Below are 21,796 nucleotides of genomic sequence, written 5' to 3' on the forward strand. Positions count from 1 at the left end.
ACAGTAATTTGTGCATGGCTGGGTGAACGTGGCAGGGCAGTTTCAGAAAAAAATACAGGCCCTAGGATTCCAGGCTTTGTAAATGAAAACAGAAAATGCAGGAGAAAGGAAGTCCTGAAACCTTTGTATTTTCTGGAGATGTGGTCTCTGCAACTGGATACACAGTCGTGGCTGAACCAGTGTTTTATAAAGGTTCACTGGCTCTTGTGTTCAAAATTCATGGAAGTGTTTCAAGTGACACTCAAAGTCGAAAACCTGGAAACGCACAGCCAGTTGGGCAGCATCAGTGGAGATAGGCACAGAGGTGAGGGTTCAGAAAGGTTGGCCCTGTCAGCAGGCACTGCCAAGCTGGCATCTCATGCCAGGTGATGTTTGAACACAAAAGATTTTACAGATTCTTGAGGAACTCAGTTGGGCCAGGCAGTATCTGTGGAGGGAAATGGACAGCCGACGTTTCGGTTTGGGTCTCCAGATTGGGAAGTAGAGGGAGAGATAGGGGAAAGGTGCAGCAAGAGATGTGGGGTGAGAATTTTATACTGACCGTCAGCCTTTTTCAGTCCAGACGAAGGGTCTCGCCTAAACATTGTCCGTTTAGACCAGGGGTTCCGAGCCTGGGGACCCCAGACCCCTCGTTTCATGGTAAAGATCCATGGCACAAAAAAAGATTAGGGAATTCTGATTGACAGCATAAGACATTGATGTATTCAGCTCATTGAATCTGCTCCACTCTTCCATCACGGCTGATTTGTTATCCTGCTCAACCCCATTCTCCTACCTTCTCCCTGTAACCTTTGACCCCTGACTAATCAAGAACCTGTCAACATCTGCTTTATAGATACCAAATGACTTGACGTCCACTTCAGTTTAATTTCCCTCTATAGAAGCTCCTCAGTCCGCTGAGTTTCTGCAGTGGTTTGTGTATAACTGGTTCTGGGTCCTGATGTTTGGAGATGATAGAACGGACTCTCGGTTGGATTTTGGTTAATGTGGTCTCGCACCTGAGCTCTGTCAAGTTTCTCAACCCGTCCCTCTCCATAACAAAGGTCCATTCTTGGAGCTGCTGACTGGCTGCTCATTCCCGGATGCTCCGGCTGTCGGCCAGGAATTGAGTCTCGGCATGTGAAACTGCCCCTCTCACCCACCCCACATCCATCTCTGACTCTCTCTGCTCTTGGCGCAGTGACACGGTTCGTGAAGTACACTGGGTACGGGAACGCCGCGGGTCTCCTGGCTGTCCGAGGACTGATGGGGGGCTGCCCAGCCGAGGGGGAGGGGAACTATTCCGAGGACGAGGACACAGACACCGAGGAGTACAAGGAAGCCAAGGCTGAGTGAGTCTCACCCACAGAGTGATTAACAAAATCACCTGAAACTCTCAGCATGTCGGGCAGAGAGGAACCACAAAGCATTTGGGTCTGGAACCTTCCATCTCTCCCAACTCCCTTCTCTCCCTCCCTGTTCTGATGGAAGGGAAGAGAGGAGACCAAGAGAGAGGTTTAACGAAGGGGGTGGAAGAAGGAAGGAGGGTACATGGAGGTGTGAGAAAGAGGGAGGAGGGAAGGTGTGTGAGAGAATTGATGGAGGGGTGAGAGAGTGTGTGAGAGAGGGAAGGTGGCAGGGTTGGGGACGTGCTACTGTGATAATTAGGGGCATTTGCAATGGGGTGAAGCCCCGGGGTGGTGGGTTGTGATAGTGAGACAGGACAAACTGAGCCGGGGGTGGTGATGGCAGAGACGCATTGCAACAGAACAAGTTCACTGATGTTGGAGAACCGGAGGGTGAGGCTGGGAGGCTGCTCCGTGCCCAGGCAGTGGGGGTGAAGTACTTGGCCTCCAGCTCGGTGATGGGGATCTCTGTCACCTACATTAAATAGTCTCTCTTTGCTCAGTCACTGGCCTGCAGGGTTGGGTGTGGCGAGGAGAGGGTGACGGCAGTTTGGAGAGGTGTGAGGACCTGTGGGAGGCATGAAGATGGGGTGTGGAGGAGCTGGGATGACTTCTGGCCTGTGTTACAGGATTAATCCAGTGACTGGACGAGTGGAAGAGAGAACAGCCAATCCAATGGACGGCATGAGCGAAGCCCAGAAGGAGTATGAGGCCATGAAATTATTCAACATGTTTGACAAACTGGCCAGGTGAGGTTGGTCTAATTTAATTTTCCTTTCGGGACGCACTCGTGCCTTTGGTAAGGTCAAAATGTCCCAGGTTTCTGCCTATTGAGTGTGATTACTGAACCTACAAGGGAACGTGCTATCTCAGATCTGGTCCTGTGCAATGAGACAGGTAAAATTAGTGACCTTGTAGTTAGGGATCCTCTTGGAAAGAGTGATCACAGTATGACTGAATTTCTCATACAAATGGAGGGTGCAATAGTTCGATCTAGAACCTGCACATTATGCCTAAACAATGGAGACTACAATGGGATGAGGGAGGATTTGGCTAGTGTAGACTGGGAACACGGGCTATATGGTGGGACAGTTGAGGAACAGTGGAAGGCTTTTAAAGAGATTTTTCACGGTGCTCAACAAAAGTATATTCCAGTTAAAAGCAACAATAGTAAAGGTGGGGAGAACCAGCTTTGGACAACTAAGGAAATAAAAGAAGGCGTCAAACTAAAAGCTCATGCATACAAAGTCGCCAAGAGTAGTGGGAAACTGGAAGATTGGGAAAACTTTATAAAGTAACAAAGTACCAACAAATGAGCAATAAAGAAATGGAAGATAGATTATGAAAATAAATAGCACAAAATATAAAAACGGATGGTGTGGATGCTGTGGTGGTGGAGCAGTCAGTTGTAACCGTGAGGTTCAGCCAGCACGTGTTTGTCCAAGGGAAGACAGCCTCTGGCACAGCCAAACTGAGAAATCTGGTTTGTGCGGATGCTGCGTGACGTGTTGGCCAGTTACAAATCTGAACCGCAAAATATCAGACAGTACACAGTTCTGGTCGTCTTACTTGAGGGAGGATATACTGGCTTTGGAAGAACTGCAGAGGAGGTCACCAGATGATTCCAGAGATGAGGGGTTTAGACTACAAGGAGAGATTGTACTCGCTGGAATTCAGAGGAATGAGAGGAGATCTTATGGAAACATAAAATTATGACAGGGATAAATAAGGCAGAGGGATGAAAGTTGTTTCCACTGGTAGGTGAGACTAGAACTAGGGATATAGCCTCAGGATTCGGGAGAGTGATTTAGGACGGAAATGAGGAGGAACTGCTTTTCCCAGAGAGTGGTGAATCTGTGGAATTCTCTGCCCAATGAAGCACTGGAGGCTACCTCAGTAAATGTATTTTATACAAGGTTGGATAGATGTTTGCATAGTAGGGGAATTAAGGGTTATGGGAAAAAGACAGGTAGGTGGAGATGAATCCATGGCCAGATCAGCCATGATCTTATTGAATGGTGGGACAGGCCCAATAGGCCAGATGGCCGACTCCTGCTCCTATTTCTTATCATCTTATGTTCATATGGTCAGTCTTTGGATGGCTTGTGTCCAACAGGCTCTCATTGGCCATGGAATGCAATATCCCAAAATTCATGATGAGGGCTACCCACTCCCACCCAGACGTACCCCTAGTCACTGCTGGATCTTCTCACAAGCTCCTAGGATTTGGTTCCTAGCACTGAAGTTTCCTAGTGCCAGTTGTTTGGCTCTCAATGCCAGGGTTTGGGAATTTGACTTTTATTGCTGTTTCCTTTCATCTTAGGCATCAGATAATTCAGCCGATGAGCTTGGCCCCGGACGGGAAGTTGGTTCCTCTGGAGGAGGTGATGCAGCCACTGTCCGAAGTGTCTGAATCGGACTCGGATTCAGATTGAGATGGGTGTCCAGGAAAGTATTGGCAGCACCTGTGGACGGGCACCAGACACCTCCAGCTGTAGCAGTAAATCAGCGGTGTAGATGATAATTGCTTGTAATGGTGAGAGACGCAGAGGGCAAGCATTAGCAGGCTGTTCACCAAGAGCAGAGATGAGGTTCTGCTGTGCTGGTGTCAGTAATAAAGCTCTCCTCCTGTGAGTGAGACCAGACACCGAGGGGTCAGGACAGACCTCACCCCACCCTCCTGTCCTCCACTCCCACCAATCCTCTTCCCTGCGCTCTCCCGTCCCCTAATTCTGCCCCTGTTCTGTGGTTCTGACCCACGAGAGGGGACTGAAGTTGAGACTTGAGCCTTATGGTGGTCCTGTTCTGAGCTTTCAGTCCCAGTTCCACCCTCCCTTGGGGATTTACTGAGGCATCTCGCTGCGGTGTGAGCACAGCTCCTGACTGACGGCTCCTCCTGAACATGCTCTCACCTGCGCCCAGCCAGAGATTCTGTTTTCCACTGATGGAGCATCCATGGGGAGCTGCTTGTTCATTATCGATGTTTTTAACGTTCATCAGATTGGTCCCAAAGGTGTGCCCTGCCCTCTGTGTGTGTTTGTGTGGTGTTGTTCTACAGACTTTGGGTCTTGCTGGCAGGGGAAGAGGAGCTGCTAAGCCCAAGCCTGATAGCTGGCACATTAAAGCAACACCTCTCCCCATCCACCCTGGCCCTGGCAAGCCGCCCCACCTGCTGACTCCAGATGTAGGGGGACATAATGATCCTGGCCTGGTAGAGTACACTGTCAGGATGGTGGTACAGGCAGCTAGATCAGGGACATTTAGGAGACTCACAAAGATGATAGAAAATGGAAGGCTATGTAGGAGGGAAAGCTTAGACTGATCTTAGGATAAGTTAAAAGTTCAGCACATATTGTGGTCCGAAGGGCCTGTACTGTGCTGTAATGTTCTATGAGGAGCTTAGAGACGAGTGAATCTGGAATTCAATGCCACAAACGACTGTGGAGGCCAAGTCATTTGAAGTGGCAGTTGATAGGGTTCTTGCTTAGTCAGGATATCAAAGGTTATGCGGAGAAGGCAGAGAATGAGGGGGAGAGGAATAATAAATCAGCCATGAAGAATGAATGGCCTAATTCTGCTCCTATATCTTATGATGTTAGATGAGGAGTAGCTTGCATAAAATGGGGGAGGTTCACCAGTGTGTTGCGATGATTGGACTGTCCCTAGGTTGGAGTAGTTTGCAGATTCTGGGCTGTGGAGGGAGGGTTTACACAAGAAACTTCCCGGTGATCGGGGAGAGGGTGTTTCTGCCGAGTGTTGGCACTGATCGGTGAGGTTGGGGGATGGTGTCTGGTTGAAGTCGTGCTGTGTGAAGGTGCTTTGCTGTGCTGCCAGCGGGGAGTGGAGCAGCGTCTGGGCCTGCTGACAGCAGGCTGGTCGCAGAGTACGGACTGACCACTGTGCGCTCCCTCAGATCGAGTGCAGGGCACGCTGTGACGGGCGTGGATGGAGGAAGGACTGTAATGCAATGTTGGGCTCTGACTCGGAGGAGGTGTTTGGAACGGAACAAGACAGTTTACCACAGCTCTGCAGCAACACAGCAAATTTCCTCAAACTGTCATCAACCCACAACTTGAAACGTCACTCATAAACCACATCTGTACGTTAGTTCAGTGTATATAGGTCTCTCCATCCAGAACAGAGCGATGTGATTCTCGTTCCCGCACAGGCACACACACAGCACCATCCACTCTCTCTCACAAACACACACACCAACCCACCACTGTGCCCACACACACATGCGCCCCTCCGTCCACCCTCACGTGCCTGCACCCCGACGGCCACAGCCACTATACACACACTTTGAGGATACAAGGATCGCAGTGGATAGGGGGGAACAGATGGGGATTATTTACTTGGATTTCCAGAAGGCTTTCGAAAGGAGCCACTTGTCCATGAGATAAGGATGCAGAGAGTTGGGGGTGATGTATTAACATGGAAGAAGGATTGGTTAACTAATAGAAAACAGATGGCCTATTCCTGCTGCCATTTTCTTACCTGATACCCACTCACACACCTCTCTGTCCACAAGCGCCCACACACACACACTCTTCACCCTGATGCGTGGACGCACCACATGTCCCTCTGTCTTATTCACACACACTCGCTATTGCTCACTCACTATGCGCTTGTTTGTGTTCTCTCTCCCCCCCCTCCCCCCTTCCCCCTCTCCCCCTTCCCCCTCCCCCATCTCTCACTTCCCCCACTGTCCTCCATGCAGAGCAGACTTTTACAGCCCAACACACAAATCAACCCCCCCTCAGAGAGGGAGGGTAGGCGGGCGATCAGTGCTGCTCTTGTGGACTCTCACAGCCTCAGTGAATGGGAAACACGCTGTTGGAGAAGGAAGGGCCCGAGTAATGTGATGAGTTATGCATGTTAATGCCTCCCCCATTTAGAGACTCATGAACTCCCATTGAGGAGGGGTGAGCCGAGCCAGAGTTAGATGTTACAGTGTCAGTTCACTTTATTTTAATAAAAGCTTCAACATATTCTGATTTTTAAACACATTGGATGAGAGCATCATTTATTCAGTGAGATGGGAACCTTCCTCGTGACCCTAACTTGCTAACTGTGGAAACAAATGACACATTTTCAGGGAGGAGACTGAGGCCAATCTCCCTCAGGTAGTGAGGGAGGGTCACACTGAGGGATGGTCACACTGTGGGAGGGGGTAGTACTGAGGGAGGGTCACACTGAGGGAGGGGCGGTACTGAGGGAGGGTCACACTGAGGGAGGGTCACACTGTGGGAGGGGGCGGTACTGAGGGAGGGTCACACTGTGGGAGGGGTGGTACTGAGGGAGGGTCACACTGGGAGGGGGCGGTACTGAGGGAGGGTCACACTGCGGGAGGGGTGGTACTGAGGGTGAGTCACACTGGGAGGGGTGGTACTGAGGGAGGGTCACACTGTGGGAGGGAGCGGTACTGAGGGAGGGTCACACTGTGGGGGTGGTACTGAGGGAGGGTCACACTGTGGGAGGGGTAGTACTGATTGAGGCCCACACCGTGGGAAGGGTGGTACTGAGAGAGGCTCACACTATTTAAAACTCTCTCTCCTAAAGTTGAAAATTTGTTACAAAAGTGCAAACAGTTTTGGAGACTGCCCTGGAAGCGCTTCCTTTTACAAAATATCTTTATTACAAATTCAGTGCTAAAATATATACAAACCAGTGACTAGCACAATGACTACACAACTACTAGACAAACAAAATTAAACTAAACTGTTTCCATCTCTGTCAATGATGGCGCTAATCCCCCGTGGAGCCCAATGATCCCGTAATGCCTCTATGGTCGCCATGGACAACGCATGTTCTCTCTCAATGGTTACCTGGTCACAGACATACCCCCTAAACATAGCCAGGCAGTCTGCCGAGGCAGATCACTCTGCCACCCATTTCCAGAACCCATGGATAGCTGTTTTTACCAGCCCCACGTGCAAATTGACAAGGACATCCTCATCCCTCCATGACCCCCCTCCTTACTGGATGACCGTATATAAATAGGGTGGGGCTAAAATGTAACTAGAAGGTGCCCACGCAGATATGCAAAAAGGGGCTGCAGCCTCGCACATTCCATGTATGTGTGTTACACGGTCTCTTCCAGCCCGCAGAAGCGACATGCGGCTGGAGGACGCGTACAAGCTTAAGAACTCACTGCAGGGCACCGCTCTACGCAGCAGCCTCCACCCCAGATCCCCAAAGTGCATGGGAAGAACTCCCTCATGAAGGGACTTCCATTGAGCACCCCCTCACCCCCAGGTGGAAAGACAGTCCGCCGTGGCGTGTCGGGATGGTGAACAAAGGCTGGGAAATGGAGGGTGTGGAGCAGCAGCCCATACAGGTACCTGCTACTTGCATCCCTGAATGGAATTGTGGGAGTCGATGAGAGATGGCTCAAATTGTGTGGGCTCGGCTCTCGGATAAGATTGTGGGGCCTGGCCCCAACAAGCCACTCCGGCGATGCAGAGGTGCCAGAAGGATTTGGGAGTCCACCACAGCAGTAGACTGAAACAGTTTCCTTTCCTGGAAGGATTCTGTTCGGTGAGGGTTTCGGTCCGTGTCTCTTCGGTGCTGAGCAGTGAGTGCGGCTGGTGGATTGCCAAAGTTTCCCAGGAGCAGGAACGGATTTATTCCGTCTGTAACAGCAGAAAATCCCTCCCGTTTGGCATGCCTAGCCCAGGGCGACAGGTGAAGAGGACTTTGGAGCGGCCAACGGAAGAACGGACTGGCTCGGGAAGATGCTACAATTCGCAGCTCTGAGGTTTTAACACCGCACAGACACCCCGCCTATCCAGTCCTTCTTTTGCCTCCCATTCCGTCTCGTTTCTGAACACAAAATTCTCTGCAGGTGCTGGGGTCAAAGCAACACGCAGAACTTGCTGGAGTCCTGATGAAGGGCTTCGGCCCGAAACGTTGACTGTTCATTTCCACGGATGCTGCCCGACCTGCTGAGTTCCCCCAGCGTATTGTTCGTCTCGTTTCTGAACTGTTTCTTTTTGACCGCTGGGTGTAGACTGTGTAATATCCTAGCGGTGGTGTTCAACTTTTGAATTCTGACTGCATCATGGCGGGCTGCAGCTCAAAAATATCGTATGCGGAGGATAATTGGGGCCTCTTTTGGGGCAGGTGTGGCCTGTACAAAAAGGACGGGTTGCACTTGAATCCCAGGGGGACCAATATCCTGGTGGGGAGGTTTGCTAAGGCTATTCGGGAGAATTCAAGCTAGAATTGCTGGGGGGAGTGGGGGTGGACCAAACTGAAGTGATGGAGGAAGGGGAGGTTGGCTCACAAATAGAGAAAGCTTAGAGACAGTGTGAAAGGGAGGATAGGCAGGTGATAGAGAAGGGACACGCTCAGACCGATGATTTAAGATGTGTCTATTTTAATGTGAGGAGTATTATGCATAAAGCGGATGAGCTTAGAGCGTGGATCAGTACTTGGAGCTATGATGTTGTGGCCATTACAGAGACTTGGATGGCTCAGGGACAGGAATGGTTACTTAGAGTGGCAGGCTTTCGATGTTTCAGAAAGGACAGGGAGGGAGGCAAAAGAGGTGGGGGCGTAGCACTGTTGATCAGAGATAGTGTCATGGCTGCAGAAAAGGAGGACGTCATGGAGGGATTGTCTACGGAGTCTCTATGGGTGGAAGTTAGGAATAGGAAGGGATGAGTAACTCTACTGGGTGTTTTTTTTATATATACAGACCACCCAATAGTAACGGACATCGGGGAACAGATAGGGAGACAGATTCAGGAAAGGAGTAATATTAAAGGGTTGTCGTGGTGGGAGATTTTAATTTCCCAAATATCGATTGGCATCTCCCTGGAGTGAGGGGTTTAGATGGGGTGGAGTTTGTCAGGTGTGTTCAGGAAGGTTTCTTGACACAATATGTAGATAAGCCTACAAGAAGAGAAGCTGTACTTGATCTGGTATTGGGAAATGAACCTGATTAGGTGTCAGATCTCTCAGGGGGAGAGCATTTTGGAGATAGTGATCACAATTCTATCTCCTTTACCATAGCATTGGAGAGGGATAGGAACAGACAAGTTAGGAAAGTGTTTAATTTGAGTAAGGGGAAATATGAGGCTATCAGACAGGAACTTGGAAGCATAAATTGGTAATAGATGTTCTCAGGGAAATGTATGGAAGAAATGTGGCAAATGTTCAAGGGGTATTTGCATGGGGTTCTGCGTAGATACGTTCCAATGAGACAGGGAAAGGATGGTAGGGTACAGGAACCGTAGTGTACAAAGGCTGTTGTAAATCTAGTCAAGAAGAAAAGAAGAGCTTACGAAAAGTTCAAAATACTAGGTAATGATAAAGACCTAGAAGATTATAAGGCTAGCCAGAAGGAGTTTAAGAATGAAATTAGGAGATCCAGAAGGGGCCATGAGAAGGCCTTGGCGGACAGGATTAAGGAAAATCCCAAGGCATTCTACAAGTATGTGAAGAGCAAGAGGATAAGACGTGGGAGAATAGGACCAATCAAGTGTGACAGTGGAAAAGTGTGTATGGAACTGGAGGAGGAAGCAGAGGTAAGTATTGAATACTTTGCTTCAGTATTCACTATGGAAAAGGATCTTGGCGATTGTAGGGATGACTTGCAGCGGACTGAAAAGCTTGAGCATGTAGATATTAAGGTAGAGGATGTGCTGGGGCTTTTGGAAAGCATCAAGTTGGATAAGTCGCCAGGACCGGATGAGATGTACCCCAGGCTACTGTGGGAGGTGAGGGAGGAGATTGCCAAGCCTCTGGTGATGATCTTTGCCTCATCAATGAGGACAGGAGAGGTTTTAGACGATTGGAGGGTTGCGGATGTTGTTCCCCTATTCAAGAAAGGGAGTAGGGATAGCCCAGGAAATTATAGACCAATGAGTCTTACTTCAGTGGTTGGTAAGTTGATGGAGAAGATTCTGAGAGGCAGGATTTATGAACATTTGGAGAGGCATAATATGATTAAGAATAGTCAGCATGTCTTTGTCAAAGGCAGCTTATGCCTTACAAGCCTGATTGAATCTTTTGAGGATGTGACTAAACACATTGATGAAGGTAGAGCAGTAGATGTAGTGTATATGGATTTCAGCAAGGCATTTGATAAGGTACTCCATAAAAGGCTTATTGAGAAAATAAGGAGGCATGGGATCCAAGGGGACATTGCTTTGTGGATCCAGAACCGGCTTACCCACAGAAGGCAAAGAGTGGTTGTAGATGGGTCATATTCTGCATGGAGGCCGGTGACCAGTCGTGTGCCTCAGGGATCTGTTCTGGGACCCCTACTCTTCGTGATTTTTATAAATGACCTGGATGAGGAAGTGGATGGATGGGTTAGTAAATTTGCTGATAACACAAAGGGGGTTAGGGGTGTTGTGGATAGTGTGGAGGGCTGTCAGAGGTTACAGTGGGACATTGATAGGATGCAAAACTGGGCTGAGAAGTGGCAGATAGCATTCAATCCAGATAAGTGTGAGGTGGTTCATTTTGGTAGGTCAAATATGATGGCAGAAAATAGTATTAATGGTAAGACTCTTGGCAGTGTGGAGGATCAGAGGGATCTGGGGTCTGAGTCCATAGGACACTCAAAGCTGCTACGCTGGTTGACTCTGTGGTTAAGAAAGCATGCGGTGCATTGACCTTCATCAATCGTGGGATTGAGTTTAAGAGCTGAGAGGTAATGCTGCAGCGAGACAGGACCCTGGTGAGACCCACTTGGTGTACTGTGCTCAATTCTGGTTGCCTCACTACAGGAAGGACGTGGAAACCATAGAAAAGGTGCAGAGGAGATTTACAAGGATGTTGTCTGGATTGGGGAGCATGCCTTATGAGAATAGGGTGAGTGAACTCGGCCTTTTCTCCTTGGAGTGACGGAGGATGAGAGGTGACCTGATAGAGGTGTACAAGATAATGAGAGGTATTGATCGTGTGGATAGTCAGAGACTTTTTTTTAGGGCTGAAATGGCTAAAATGAGAGGGCATAGTTTTAAGGTGCTTGGAAGTAGGTACAGAGGGGATGTCAGGGGTAAGTTTTTTTACGCAGAGAGTGGTGAGTGTGTGGAATGGACTGCTGGCGGTGGTGGTGGAAGTGGAAACGACAGGGTCTTTTAAGAGACTCCTGGATGGATACATGGATCTTAGAAAAACAGACAGCTATGGGTAAGCCTAGGTAGTTCTAAGGTAAGGACATGTTCGGCACAGCTTTGTGGGCCGTAGGGCTCATATTGTGCTGTAGGTTTTCTATGTTTCTATGAGGCTGCAGGATCAGATGTTAGAGCTCACGAAGAGGAACATCCGATCAAATCACTGACTTTAGAGAACGCTGTACAGTGTACTGTGCCTAGTTCAGTCGATAGGAAAGGCCATGGGGGAGACTGTTGGAGACTGTCAGGGCATCGTTGCAGTAGCAGATTTGAATGGATTTTCTATTTGAAGTCACCAAGGGGTGTGCTTTTGGCCCAAACTCAGGGGTTAAAGGAGGGGAGAATTTTTATGCAGGTGGAGCCAGTGTTGGCCCCCGTGTGGATGGTAATCCTCGGTGATGTCCCCTCACAAATCCCTGACAAGGCCCTATTCCCCTCTCTGTGCTCCACCGGTGAGGTGTAACCCAAAATAACCTCAGTGTGGTACAGGGCTGAGGTACCTCCTGAGGTTATGAGCACCGTCTGCTTATGCAGCTGGAGTGGGGTGGGGATGCTGAGGGGCAGCTTCAGGTTTATTTTGAGGGCCATTACTATACCGTCCTGTGAACTACGTTCCACCCGAGACACCGTGCCTGTGCATATTCGGCAGAAGTGCCCGAACAGTCAGGCTGCCAACTCTGCCTCGGAGGCACAGGGTGATACGGCTGGACCTTCCCCCATTGACCTCCCTCCTCCTGCCCCTACCCCTGTGCCATTGGCTGTGGGAGTCCGGGACAGACATGGTGTGAATGACGCGAGGGCTGGGTTCAGGTGGCTGGCAGGAAGGTGAAAAAGGAGAAGCATTTGAAAACTTCTCCCCCGGAGAAAAATCAGGCTGTTCCTGTGAACCACGATCATTGAGTCCTGTGACTCCTGAAACCCAGCGAGAGCCTGGGGAGGGGAAACAGTGCCGAAGACTGAGGATGCCTCTGAAATGGAGCTCAGCGTGCCTCAGGGTATCTGTGGCCTGAAACAATGGAGGGATGTGTCTCCTGAGCCTGGACACCAGGGCCACAAGAGGAGGGAGGTTTATGGAGAACGGCTCCCAAAACTGGAGGATAGCCCTGTTGTACCGGGGCCCTGCTGGGGTGGCATCTCCTGAAGATGTGTCCTCTGGGCTGGTGAGCAGCGGCACTGTAGAGGGGCCATGCGGGATTGCGTTATTTCTTACACCCTTCACATACAGGAGGAGTAAAAATCTTTATGTTATGTCTGCATCTAAATGTGCAATGTGCATTCATAGTAATTTATAATAAATAGAACAGTCAGTGTAATATAGAGTACACTCAAATCAGCGTGAGTTAATCAGTCTGGTGGTCTGGTGGCCTGGTGGAAGAAGCTGTTCCGGACCCTGTTAGTTCTGGCGTTTATGTTGCAGTACCGCTTCCCAGATGATAATAGCTGGAATAGATTGTGGTTGGGATGGCTTGGGTCCCCAATGATCCTTCGGGCCCTTTTTACACACCTGTCTCTGTAAATGTCCTGAATCATGGGAAGTTCACAACTACAGACACGCTGGCCTGTCCACACCACTCTCTGCAGAGTCCTGTGATTGAGAGAAGTACAGTTTCCATACCAGGCAGTGATGCAGCCAGTCAGGATGCTCTCAATTGTGCCCCTGTAGAAAGTTCTTAGGATTTGGGGCCCATACCAAATGTCTTCAACCGTCTGAGGTGAAAGAGGTGCTGTTGTGCCTTTTTCATCACACAGCCGGTATGTACAGACCACATGAGGTCCTCGGTGATGTGGATGCCGAGGAACTTGTAGCTGTTCACCCTCTCAGCCCCAGATCCATTGATGTCATTGGGGGTTAGCCTGTCTCCATTCCTCCTGTAATCCACAACCAACTCCCTTGTTTTTGTGACATTGAGAGAGAGGTTGTTTTCTTGACACTACTGTGTCAGAGAGATGACTTCTTCCCTGTAGGCCACCTCATTATGTTTGAGATAAGGCCAATCAATGTAGTGTCGTTGGCAAATTTAATTAGCAGATTGGAGTTGTAGGTGGCGATACAGTCATGGGTATATAGGGAGTAAAGGAGGGGACTCAGTAGGCAGCCCTGAGGGGCTCCTGTGTTGAGAGTCAGTGGGTTGGAGGTGAGGGAGCCCACTCTTATCACCTACCGGCAATCTGACAGGAAGTCCAGGATCCGGCAGCACAAGGCAAGGTCAAAGCCGAGGTCTCTGAGCTTCTTGTCAGGCCTGGATGGAACTATGGTGTTGAATGCTGAACTGTGGTCCAAGAACAGCAATCTCACATAAGCATCCTTCTTCTCCAGATATGTAAGGACGGTATGCAGAGCAGTGAATATTGTGTTGTCTGTCGATTGGTTGTGTCAGTAGGTGAATTGTAGGGGGTCCAGATCCGAGTGGTAGCAGTTCCCGTACCAGGCAGTGATGCAGCCAGTCAGGATGCTCTCAATTGTGCCCCTGTGGAAAGTTCTTAGAATTTGGGGGCCGATACCAAACTTGCTCAACCATCTGAGGTGAAAGACAGCCCAAAACTGTTGACAATACTCCAAGTGCAGCCTGACTCGTGCCTTATAGTCTCAGCATTATTTCCTTGCTTTTATATTCTATTCCCCTTGAAATAAATGCCATCATTGTACTTCCCTTCTTTACCACAGACTCAAACTGTAAATTAACCTTCTGGGAGTCTTGCACGAGGACTCCTAACTCCCTCTGCACCTCTGATGTTTGAACCCTCTCCCCATTTAGATAATAGTCCGCACTATTGTTCCTTTTACCAAAATGCATTATCATACATTTCTGATCACGGTATTCCACCTGCCACTTTTTTGTCCATTCTTCCAATTTGTCTTAAGTCCTGCTGCAATCACATTACTTCCAAAGCACGACCTACCCCTCCACCTATCTTTGTATCATCCACCCCATTTGTCACAGAACCATCAATTCCATTATCCAAATCATTGACAAACAATGTGAAAAGTAGCAGTCCCAATACTGACTGCTGAGGAACACCACTAGTCACTGGCAGCCAACAAGAAAAGACCCCTTTTATTCTCAGTCGCTGCCTCCTGTCTGACAGGCATTCCTCCATCTATGCCAGTATTGTTCCAGTAACACTACAGGATTTTATCTTGCTTATGTGTGGCATCTTATCAAATGCCTTCTGAAAATCCAAGTAAATGACATCCACTGCCTCTCCTTTGTCCACCCTGCTTGTTAATTCATTGAACTCTCAGCTCAATTTGTCTCCACAGAAACCATGCTGACTTTGACTTATTTTATCAATAATCTCCAAGTACCCCAAAACCTCATCCTTAATAATAGACTCCAACACTTCCCCAGCCACTGAGGTCAGACTAACTGGCCAATAATTTCCTTTCTTTTGCCTTCCTCTCTTCTTGACACTTGCAATCTTCCAGTCCTCTGGGACCATGTCAGAATCAAGTGATTCTTGAAAGATCATGACCAATGCATCTGTTATCTGTTCAGTAACCTCTCTCAGGGCTCTGGGATGTAGTCCATCAGGCCCAGGTGACTTATCCACCTTAAGACCTTTGCTATTTAAAAGGAAAAAATGCTAGGCAAACTCAGTGACACTCACTCCTGCTCCCTGACGCTCACGGACTTCTGGCACACTGCTAGTGTCTTCCACAGTGAAGACTGATGCATAGTACCCATTAAGTTCATCTGCCGTTTCTGTGTCCCCAATTACTACCTCACCAGCATCAACTTTCAGTGGTCCAATATCAACTCTCACCTCCCTTTCACTCTTCATATAACTGAAAAAACTTTTGGTATCCTGCTTTATATTATTGGCTAGTTTGCCCTCATATTTCACCTTTTTCCTTCTTGTATCTTTTTTAGTTGCCTTCACCCTGACCTCTGAGCTTTCTCAAGCAGGTACAGACAGGGTGGGGGCTTGTGGATTGATCAACTGTTCATCTCCAGGCACACGCCTTCTAGGTGCCGGCTGCCTCTAATGCAGTGAATTGCGGGGACAGCGTGTGGACAGCGTTCGATGCGCAGGTGGGGTCTGCGTACTGCCATTTCAATCATCAGCTGCTGGAGGATTCATTCCGTCAGTTTTGGCGAACCAGGCAGGAAGACCAGGGGAGTTTCCCCTCCCTGAGGCTCTAGTGGGATGTGGGAAGGGCTCACATCTGACTGTTCTGCTAGGAATATGCTTGTGGGTCAACCAAGCGTAGAATATCTGGGATCGATCTGCTCCCTCTCAAGCCAATTGACTTGGGACTCCTGGCTAGGGCTGACTAATGGGGACCAGCCCCTCCGGGGTAAGTACCAGTGGATGAAGCAGGTGCGGAGGCACTATGTGAGGTCATAGGTCCAGACGCTGCAGGATCTGGACCACAACTCACCCTTCTTCTATCCTCTTGAGAAGGGGAGAGGTGTTTGCAGGTAGCTCACAAGCTTTCTGGCAGAGGATGGTCCTCCATCACAGATCCAGCGAGAATTATTGTGGGAGATATACCATTCCTTTCCTGAGGCTCTATTCTCACCGGGCCTGTGCAGGGACGATACACGCAGGGCTCCGTGGGGGGACTTGCCTAGGGTTGGCCCTGGAGCTGCAGAATGACTAGGTGCCCTGCTTTCTTTAATGGAGCTGACCACTGCCCTCAACCAGCTGCAGAGATGCAAGTTTCCGGGACTGGATGGGTTGACAGTTGAATTTCTCCGGGCCTTCTGGGACATCCTAGGGACTGATTATACAGGGGAACTGGGGAGAGAATGGCAACAGGTAAGATGCCCCTCTCTTGGCACAGAGCACTTGTGGCACTGCTGACCAAGAAGGGGGATCTCCATAACCTGCGTAATTGCCGTCCAGTATCCCTCAGATCTTTGCCCAGGCAATGGCTAATCACCGGGCTCCGTGCTGGCTCAAGTGGTCCACTCTGACCAGTCCGGGACGGTCCCTCCAGGACAAATCCACCTTGTCCAGGATCTGATCTACCTGTGCCAAGAGGCTGGTCTGTCGGTCACTTTTCTCTCCCCTGACCAGGAGAAGGCATTTGACAGGGTGGACCACCAGTACCTTTTTGGGCCTGCAAGCATTCTGGTTTAAGCCACTTTCTGAGGCCCATATCCAAATGTTGTACACTGCTGCGGAGTGCCTCGTTAAGGTTAATGGGTCCTTGACAATGCCCCTGTGCTTTGGGAGAGTGGTGCCTCATGTTGGGGCAGTTGTACTTAGTTTGCCTGGAGCCAGTCTTGTGCCTTCTCTGTAAGAGGTTAACAGTTTTGGTTCTACGCGAGCCAGACATAAAGGTCGTCTTTTATGTCTGGTCCTGTTGACTTGCAGAGGATGCGAGACTGCCGGCAGGTCCTCTTGGCTGCGTCCTCTGCAAGGGTCAACTGGGCAAAGTGTGCAGGCCTCTTGGTGGGTCAGTGGCAGCTGGATCCCTACCGGAGGGGTTGAGATCCTTTGTGTGGAGCACCACACACCTCTACTTGGGAGTCTACCTGAGATTGATGGAGCAGGCTTGGCCATCAAACTAGCAGATTTGGAGGCAAAAATCTCTGCCTGGCTGGGACACTGGTTGGCCTCCTTCATGTGATCTCATTCCGGGGAAGGGCATTAGTTATAAATCCGCTGGTCACTTCTATGATATAGTACCGACTGTCTACTTCAGTCCCAACCACTGCTTTTGTCTCCAGGGACCAGAAGTGACTGATGGACAACTTCGGGGGCAATAGGAGGCATTGGGTTTCTGCAACAGTCCTGAGTCTTCTGATCGCAGAGGGCGGCCAGTCATTGGTGTACGTGCACACCCAGCTGGTGGCTCTCCGCCTCAGGACCCTGCAGAGACACCTGGACAGTGACCAGCCTCCAAGAGGGCATGGGCTGGTGACTCACTTTCTCTGCTGGGGACCCTGCAGAGACACCTGGACAGTGACCAGCCTCCGAGAGGGCATGGGCTGGTGATGTATTTTCTTTGCCCCCATGGCCTGCAGGAGGACACGTGGCTTCCAGCAGCCAGCATCAGCCATGCCGCTTTGAGGGAACTGCCTCAGTTTTACTGAGAGCTATTGAGGATATGGGGTCTAGTCTCATCCAGACAGGGTGATCTACACTGGTGGGGTCCCCACTGGAAGTCTCTCTATGCAGGGGTGCTTCCCCTGTACACTGGGGACCTGGGGTGGAAGGTGTTACATCGGGCAGTACTGTACAACAGGTTTTTGAGCAGGTTCACTGACACCCCGTCCACCTGTCCATCCTGTGCCCGAGGGGAGTCAGTCTACCACACTTATACAGAGTGTGAGAGGCTGCAGCCCCTGTCTGAGTGTCTGAAGGGGCTTCTGCTCAGGTTCTGGTTACACTTCAGCCCCGCATTCCTCACATACGGGCACCCAGTACAGTGGGGGGGTGGGGGGCGGATCACAAGGAGGATCCTCTGGTGGGTTTGCTCCTGGGTCTGGCCAAGATGGCCATTTACAGGTCTAGGCAGCAGCAAGTCAAAAGTTCTGCCAGGACTGGTGGCCCGTCCCTCTTCCTAGGATATATTAGTGCCCAGCTCTCCTTGGAGAGGGAGCATTCGGTCACAATGGATGCAGTGGATCCCCCAGGGAATTGACCATTTTATAGACAGTAGTAATCAAATTTTAATTTGAACTTATTCACTGTCCTGTCGATACTTATCATTAGTACTTTGTATAATTTTTCTGTAAATAAATTTGCATAGTTTTGTAGGAAAAGAGGGTAATAGTCCTTGGACTGAGGAGCACTGGACCAGTCCTGCTGCACTGGAGCCTCATCACACAGAATCCCTGCCTGTCTGGAAGAGAGTCCTATGCTTTCTCTCTTCCCAGAACTGTTCTTCGTAAGACTGATGTGCTGTGACTGAGTTAATTCAGTGGTGTTTAAGTTCTGACTGACCGGGGCTTTAACATGGCCGGCTGCAGCTCCAAAATTGCGAGACCAAGTTCCGTAGCAGGAGCCGTAGCTTCTGGTGAACGAGCTCCCGAGGAGCCACCACCTTTCACTGGTAACTCCAAAAAGTGTGGGGCAATGTGATATTGCTGCATCCCTGAGTGCTGAGTAGAAGTTGGCTCACCTGGCTGCGTCTGTGGGTGAGGATGAGAGCATTATTGGGATCGGTAAGATGCAGCAAGAGTCGCCTTTCTACCTCCTGTCCGCTGGAGAGGTGTCCCTGGCCCTGAGTAGGGGGATAACTGTGGAAGGGATCTTCATGCCAGCAGAGCCGGTGACAGGCCCTGTACAGAAAGTGGCCTTCCATAATTGCACCTTCACCTGCACCTCCACAAAGTAGACCTCCTTCCTCACCTATGTTCTCTGGGTGAGGCGAGTTGCCGATCACCTGTATACTGCTCAAGCCAAGAGGAGGTCGCTTTGGGCATGTTCTTACCCTCTACCATGAGGTATTCATGGAGCTAGAACAGCCAGGGGATGCTGACAGCTACTTTAATGTATAACAGAGAAGGGAGTACTATCGGATCCACTGGGCTACAGGCTGGCCACGATGCCATGCCTGCAAGGAATTTGGGCATATTCGTAAGATTTGCCCTAAATACCAGTTAGGTAACTTCACCATGGCAGTACAGCAGGGCACTGCAGGGTCTCACCACATTACTCCCACTCCAGTTGCCCCTCTTCCGTCCTCCCCATGGTCCTGTAGCAGGGATAAGCCCAGCACAATTAGTGAGGAGGAGTGGGTGGGGGTAAAGGGCAGTAAGGCCAGGAGAGGGAAGAAAAATACTCTGGCCTCTCTACCATAGGACCTTTAGTCCCAGCCTGCATGGTACAGATATCTCCGTGGCTCAGCAAGGGCCTGGAGAGGCCGTGAGGGAGGATGTGGCGCAGAGGACCAAAGTTTCCTCTGAAGTGGGGACACTGGACCTCCCCACGTCGGAGGTACAAAAAGGAGGATGTGCGCATCCTCTGAAGCCAAAGATAGGTGTTGTGATAGTTAATAGGTCATTCCTACGCAGTGCAGATAGCCGCTCCCATATGGGAAGAGTTCACATACGGACAAGCAGAGTTGTAAATAAAGTTCAGTTGGATATCCTGCAAGGCTGTCATGCTGGTGTGCTCTGCACCCTCCCTCAATAACTAACAGAACATGGTGTCAGATGTGGTTGACCATCGAGGAATTTGGGCTACAGACCAAGTGAGATCCACAACAAGAAAGAGAGAGTTCTTGTTTGTACATATCAATGAAAAATATCCAAAGTCTTATCAACCTGTAGTACCTATGCTACTTGCTAGTTTGTATGCACCCTGAGGCTGAGCTGAGACCTGGCCAGGGTTGTTAGGCAATGTCTTCAAGCTGCACCAAAAAGTAGCTACATTGTAATAATCTGCAGTCCACTAGCCTGGGCAAATGCACAGAGACACAGATACAGCAGAGAAGTCAGTCAAACTCTCAAGGAGTGAAAAGAAGACACTTGTAGTTCAAATAAATAAAAAATAGAAAAAAAAAACAAACTGGGAAATGGAGCAAATACCTGCAGTATCTACTTGCCTAATAAAGCACCCCCCCCCACCCCCCCACCAAGACATTTGATTTCTCTAAACTAGGGGACTTTAAGAGATGGCTCAGATGCTTTGAGAGATTTAGGGTTGCAAACAATCACACTCAGGTTTCAGAAGAGCATCAAGTAAGTACACTGATATACTGCATGGGTGACAAAGCAGATAACATCATGGATTGATTAGGACTGACAGAGGCTCAGGAAAAGGGAGTTCAAATCAGTGTAGGATAAATTCAAAGAATATTTCACAGGAGAGCAAAGTGTAAGATATGAGAGGGCAAAGTTCAACTCCAGAAAACAGGAGTTAGATGAAAATGTAAATAACCTCACCACAGCTTTGTATGCCTTGTCAGACAACTGTGTATATGGAAATCTGAGAGATGAGCTCATTAGAGATAAGATTGTTGCTGGGCTACTAGACACCAAATTGTCAGAGAGATTTCAGTTGCAGGTAAATTTCAGTCGCCCTGAGATGGCGCTGCATATGGTAGCCGTGTTGTAAGCTCCATTCCATATCTACAGTATACTACTAATTTCTACAACTTCCTTAGCACTTTCTGTTCTAGTAGCTGATAGTCACATCAGATATGACAGACTGACCCTTCTGAACATTGGAAAGATGGCATTTACCCACTATATGCCGCCTTTCCTACACTGGGAACCCCTGCTTGTGTGATCCTCGGAACAAGCACCGGAGGTGAGGGAGAAGGGCCAGCGTCCTGGTGAGACTGAGACGGTGTGCAAATCGACCGCCGCTCCCTAGCACACTCCTGGCTAATGTTCAGTCCCTGGATAACAAGCTTTGTGAACTGAGAGCCGGAATCTTCTACCAGCGGGAATGTTATGTTCTGTGCTTCATGGAGATCTGGCTGATGGAGGAGATACCGAATCATAATACTGAGCCCTCTGCGTTCTCCCCGTTCCGGGCAGACAGGTCGAAAAACCTCTCTGGGAAGAGTAAAGGAGGAGGGGTATGCTTCATGGTCAACAATGCTTGGTGTAACCCTCAGAATGTGCATGCACTCAAATCCTTTTGTGCCCCAGACCTGGAATACCTAGTTCTGCTGTGCAGACCCTACTGGCTGCATAGGGAGTTCTCAGCTGTTATTATCACAGTGATGTACATTCCGCCACAGGCTGATACTGACCTGGCTCTTAAGGAACTGCACGAGACCATCATCATGCTGGAGACTGCACACCCAGAGGCTGTCTTCACTGTTGCTGCTGAAAATCTCTCCAAAGTTCTGTCAGCACATCCAGGTGAGCACTCATGGAGATAACACACCTGACCACTGTTACACTCCCTTCAGCAATGCTTACAAAGCTCTCCTGCGCCCAGCTTTTGGAAAATCAGATCACTTTTCGATCCTGCTTTTGCTGGTGTACAGGCAGAAGCTGAAACAAGAGACGGTCGTAGTTAAAACCGTCCACTGTTGGTCTGACCAACTGGCCCCCATGTTGCAGGACTGCTCCGATGACATTGACTGGAATATCTTCCATGATGAGGACGTCTCCACGTTCACTGATGGAATCATGTGCTTTATCCAGAAGTGCATCGATGATGTTGTCCAGCAGAAGTCGGTCAGGGTCTTCCTAAACCAGAACCTGTGGATTAATAGTTACATGTGAGCAGTACTTACAGTGTGATATCGAGCTTACATTGCCGGCAATCAGCAGAGCTCAAAAGAAGCAGCTGTGATCTGCGCAAAGCTATTAGGGCTGCGAAACAACAAGACTTGGACAAGATTGAATCAAGATTCAC

At 49.5% G+C, this 21,796-nt stretch overlaps 2 protein-coding genes across 3 annotated transcripts in view; one reads left to right on the forward strand and one right to left on the reverse strand.

Annotated features, from left to right (window-relative positions):
* Window positions 1-6,390, forward strand: part of ric8a (RIC8 guanine nucleotide exchange factor A) — a 66,982-nt gene extending 60,592 nt beyond the window's left edge. For both annotated transcript variants that reach the window (XM_072272926.1, XM_072272927.1), the window contains exons 8-10: window positions 1,181-1,331; window positions 2,015-2,134; window positions 3,709-6,390. In XM_072272926.1, the coding sequence (XP_072129027.1) occupies window positions 1,181-1,331; window positions 2,015-2,134; window positions 3,709-3,820 (383 nt within the window). In that variant the 3' untranslated portion in view covers window positions 3,821-6,390. The remainder of the gene's footprint in view (window positions 1-1,180; window positions 1,332-2,014; window positions 2,135-3,708) is intronic.
* Window positions 6,391-21,599: 15,209 nt separating this feature from the next.
* sirt3 (sirtuin 3) overlaps window positions 21,600-21,796 on the reverse strand; it is an 89,918-nt gene continuing 89,721 nt past the window's right edge. The window contains exon 7 of the mRNA XM_072272934.1: window positions 21,600-21,639. Coding sequence (XP_072129035.1) covers window positions 21,628-21,639 — 12 coding nt within the window. The 3' untranslated portion in view covers window positions 21,600-21,627. The remainder of the gene's footprint in view (window positions 21,640-21,796) is intronic.

Source organism: Mobula birostris, chromosome 11 (assembly GCF_030028105.1).
Source record: "Mobula birostris isolate sMobBir1 chromosome 11, sMobBir1.hap1, whole genome shotgun sequence".
Taxonomy (NCBI): Eukaryota; Metazoa; Chordata; class Chondrichthyes; order Myliobatiformes; family Myliobatidae; genus Mobula; species Mobula birostris.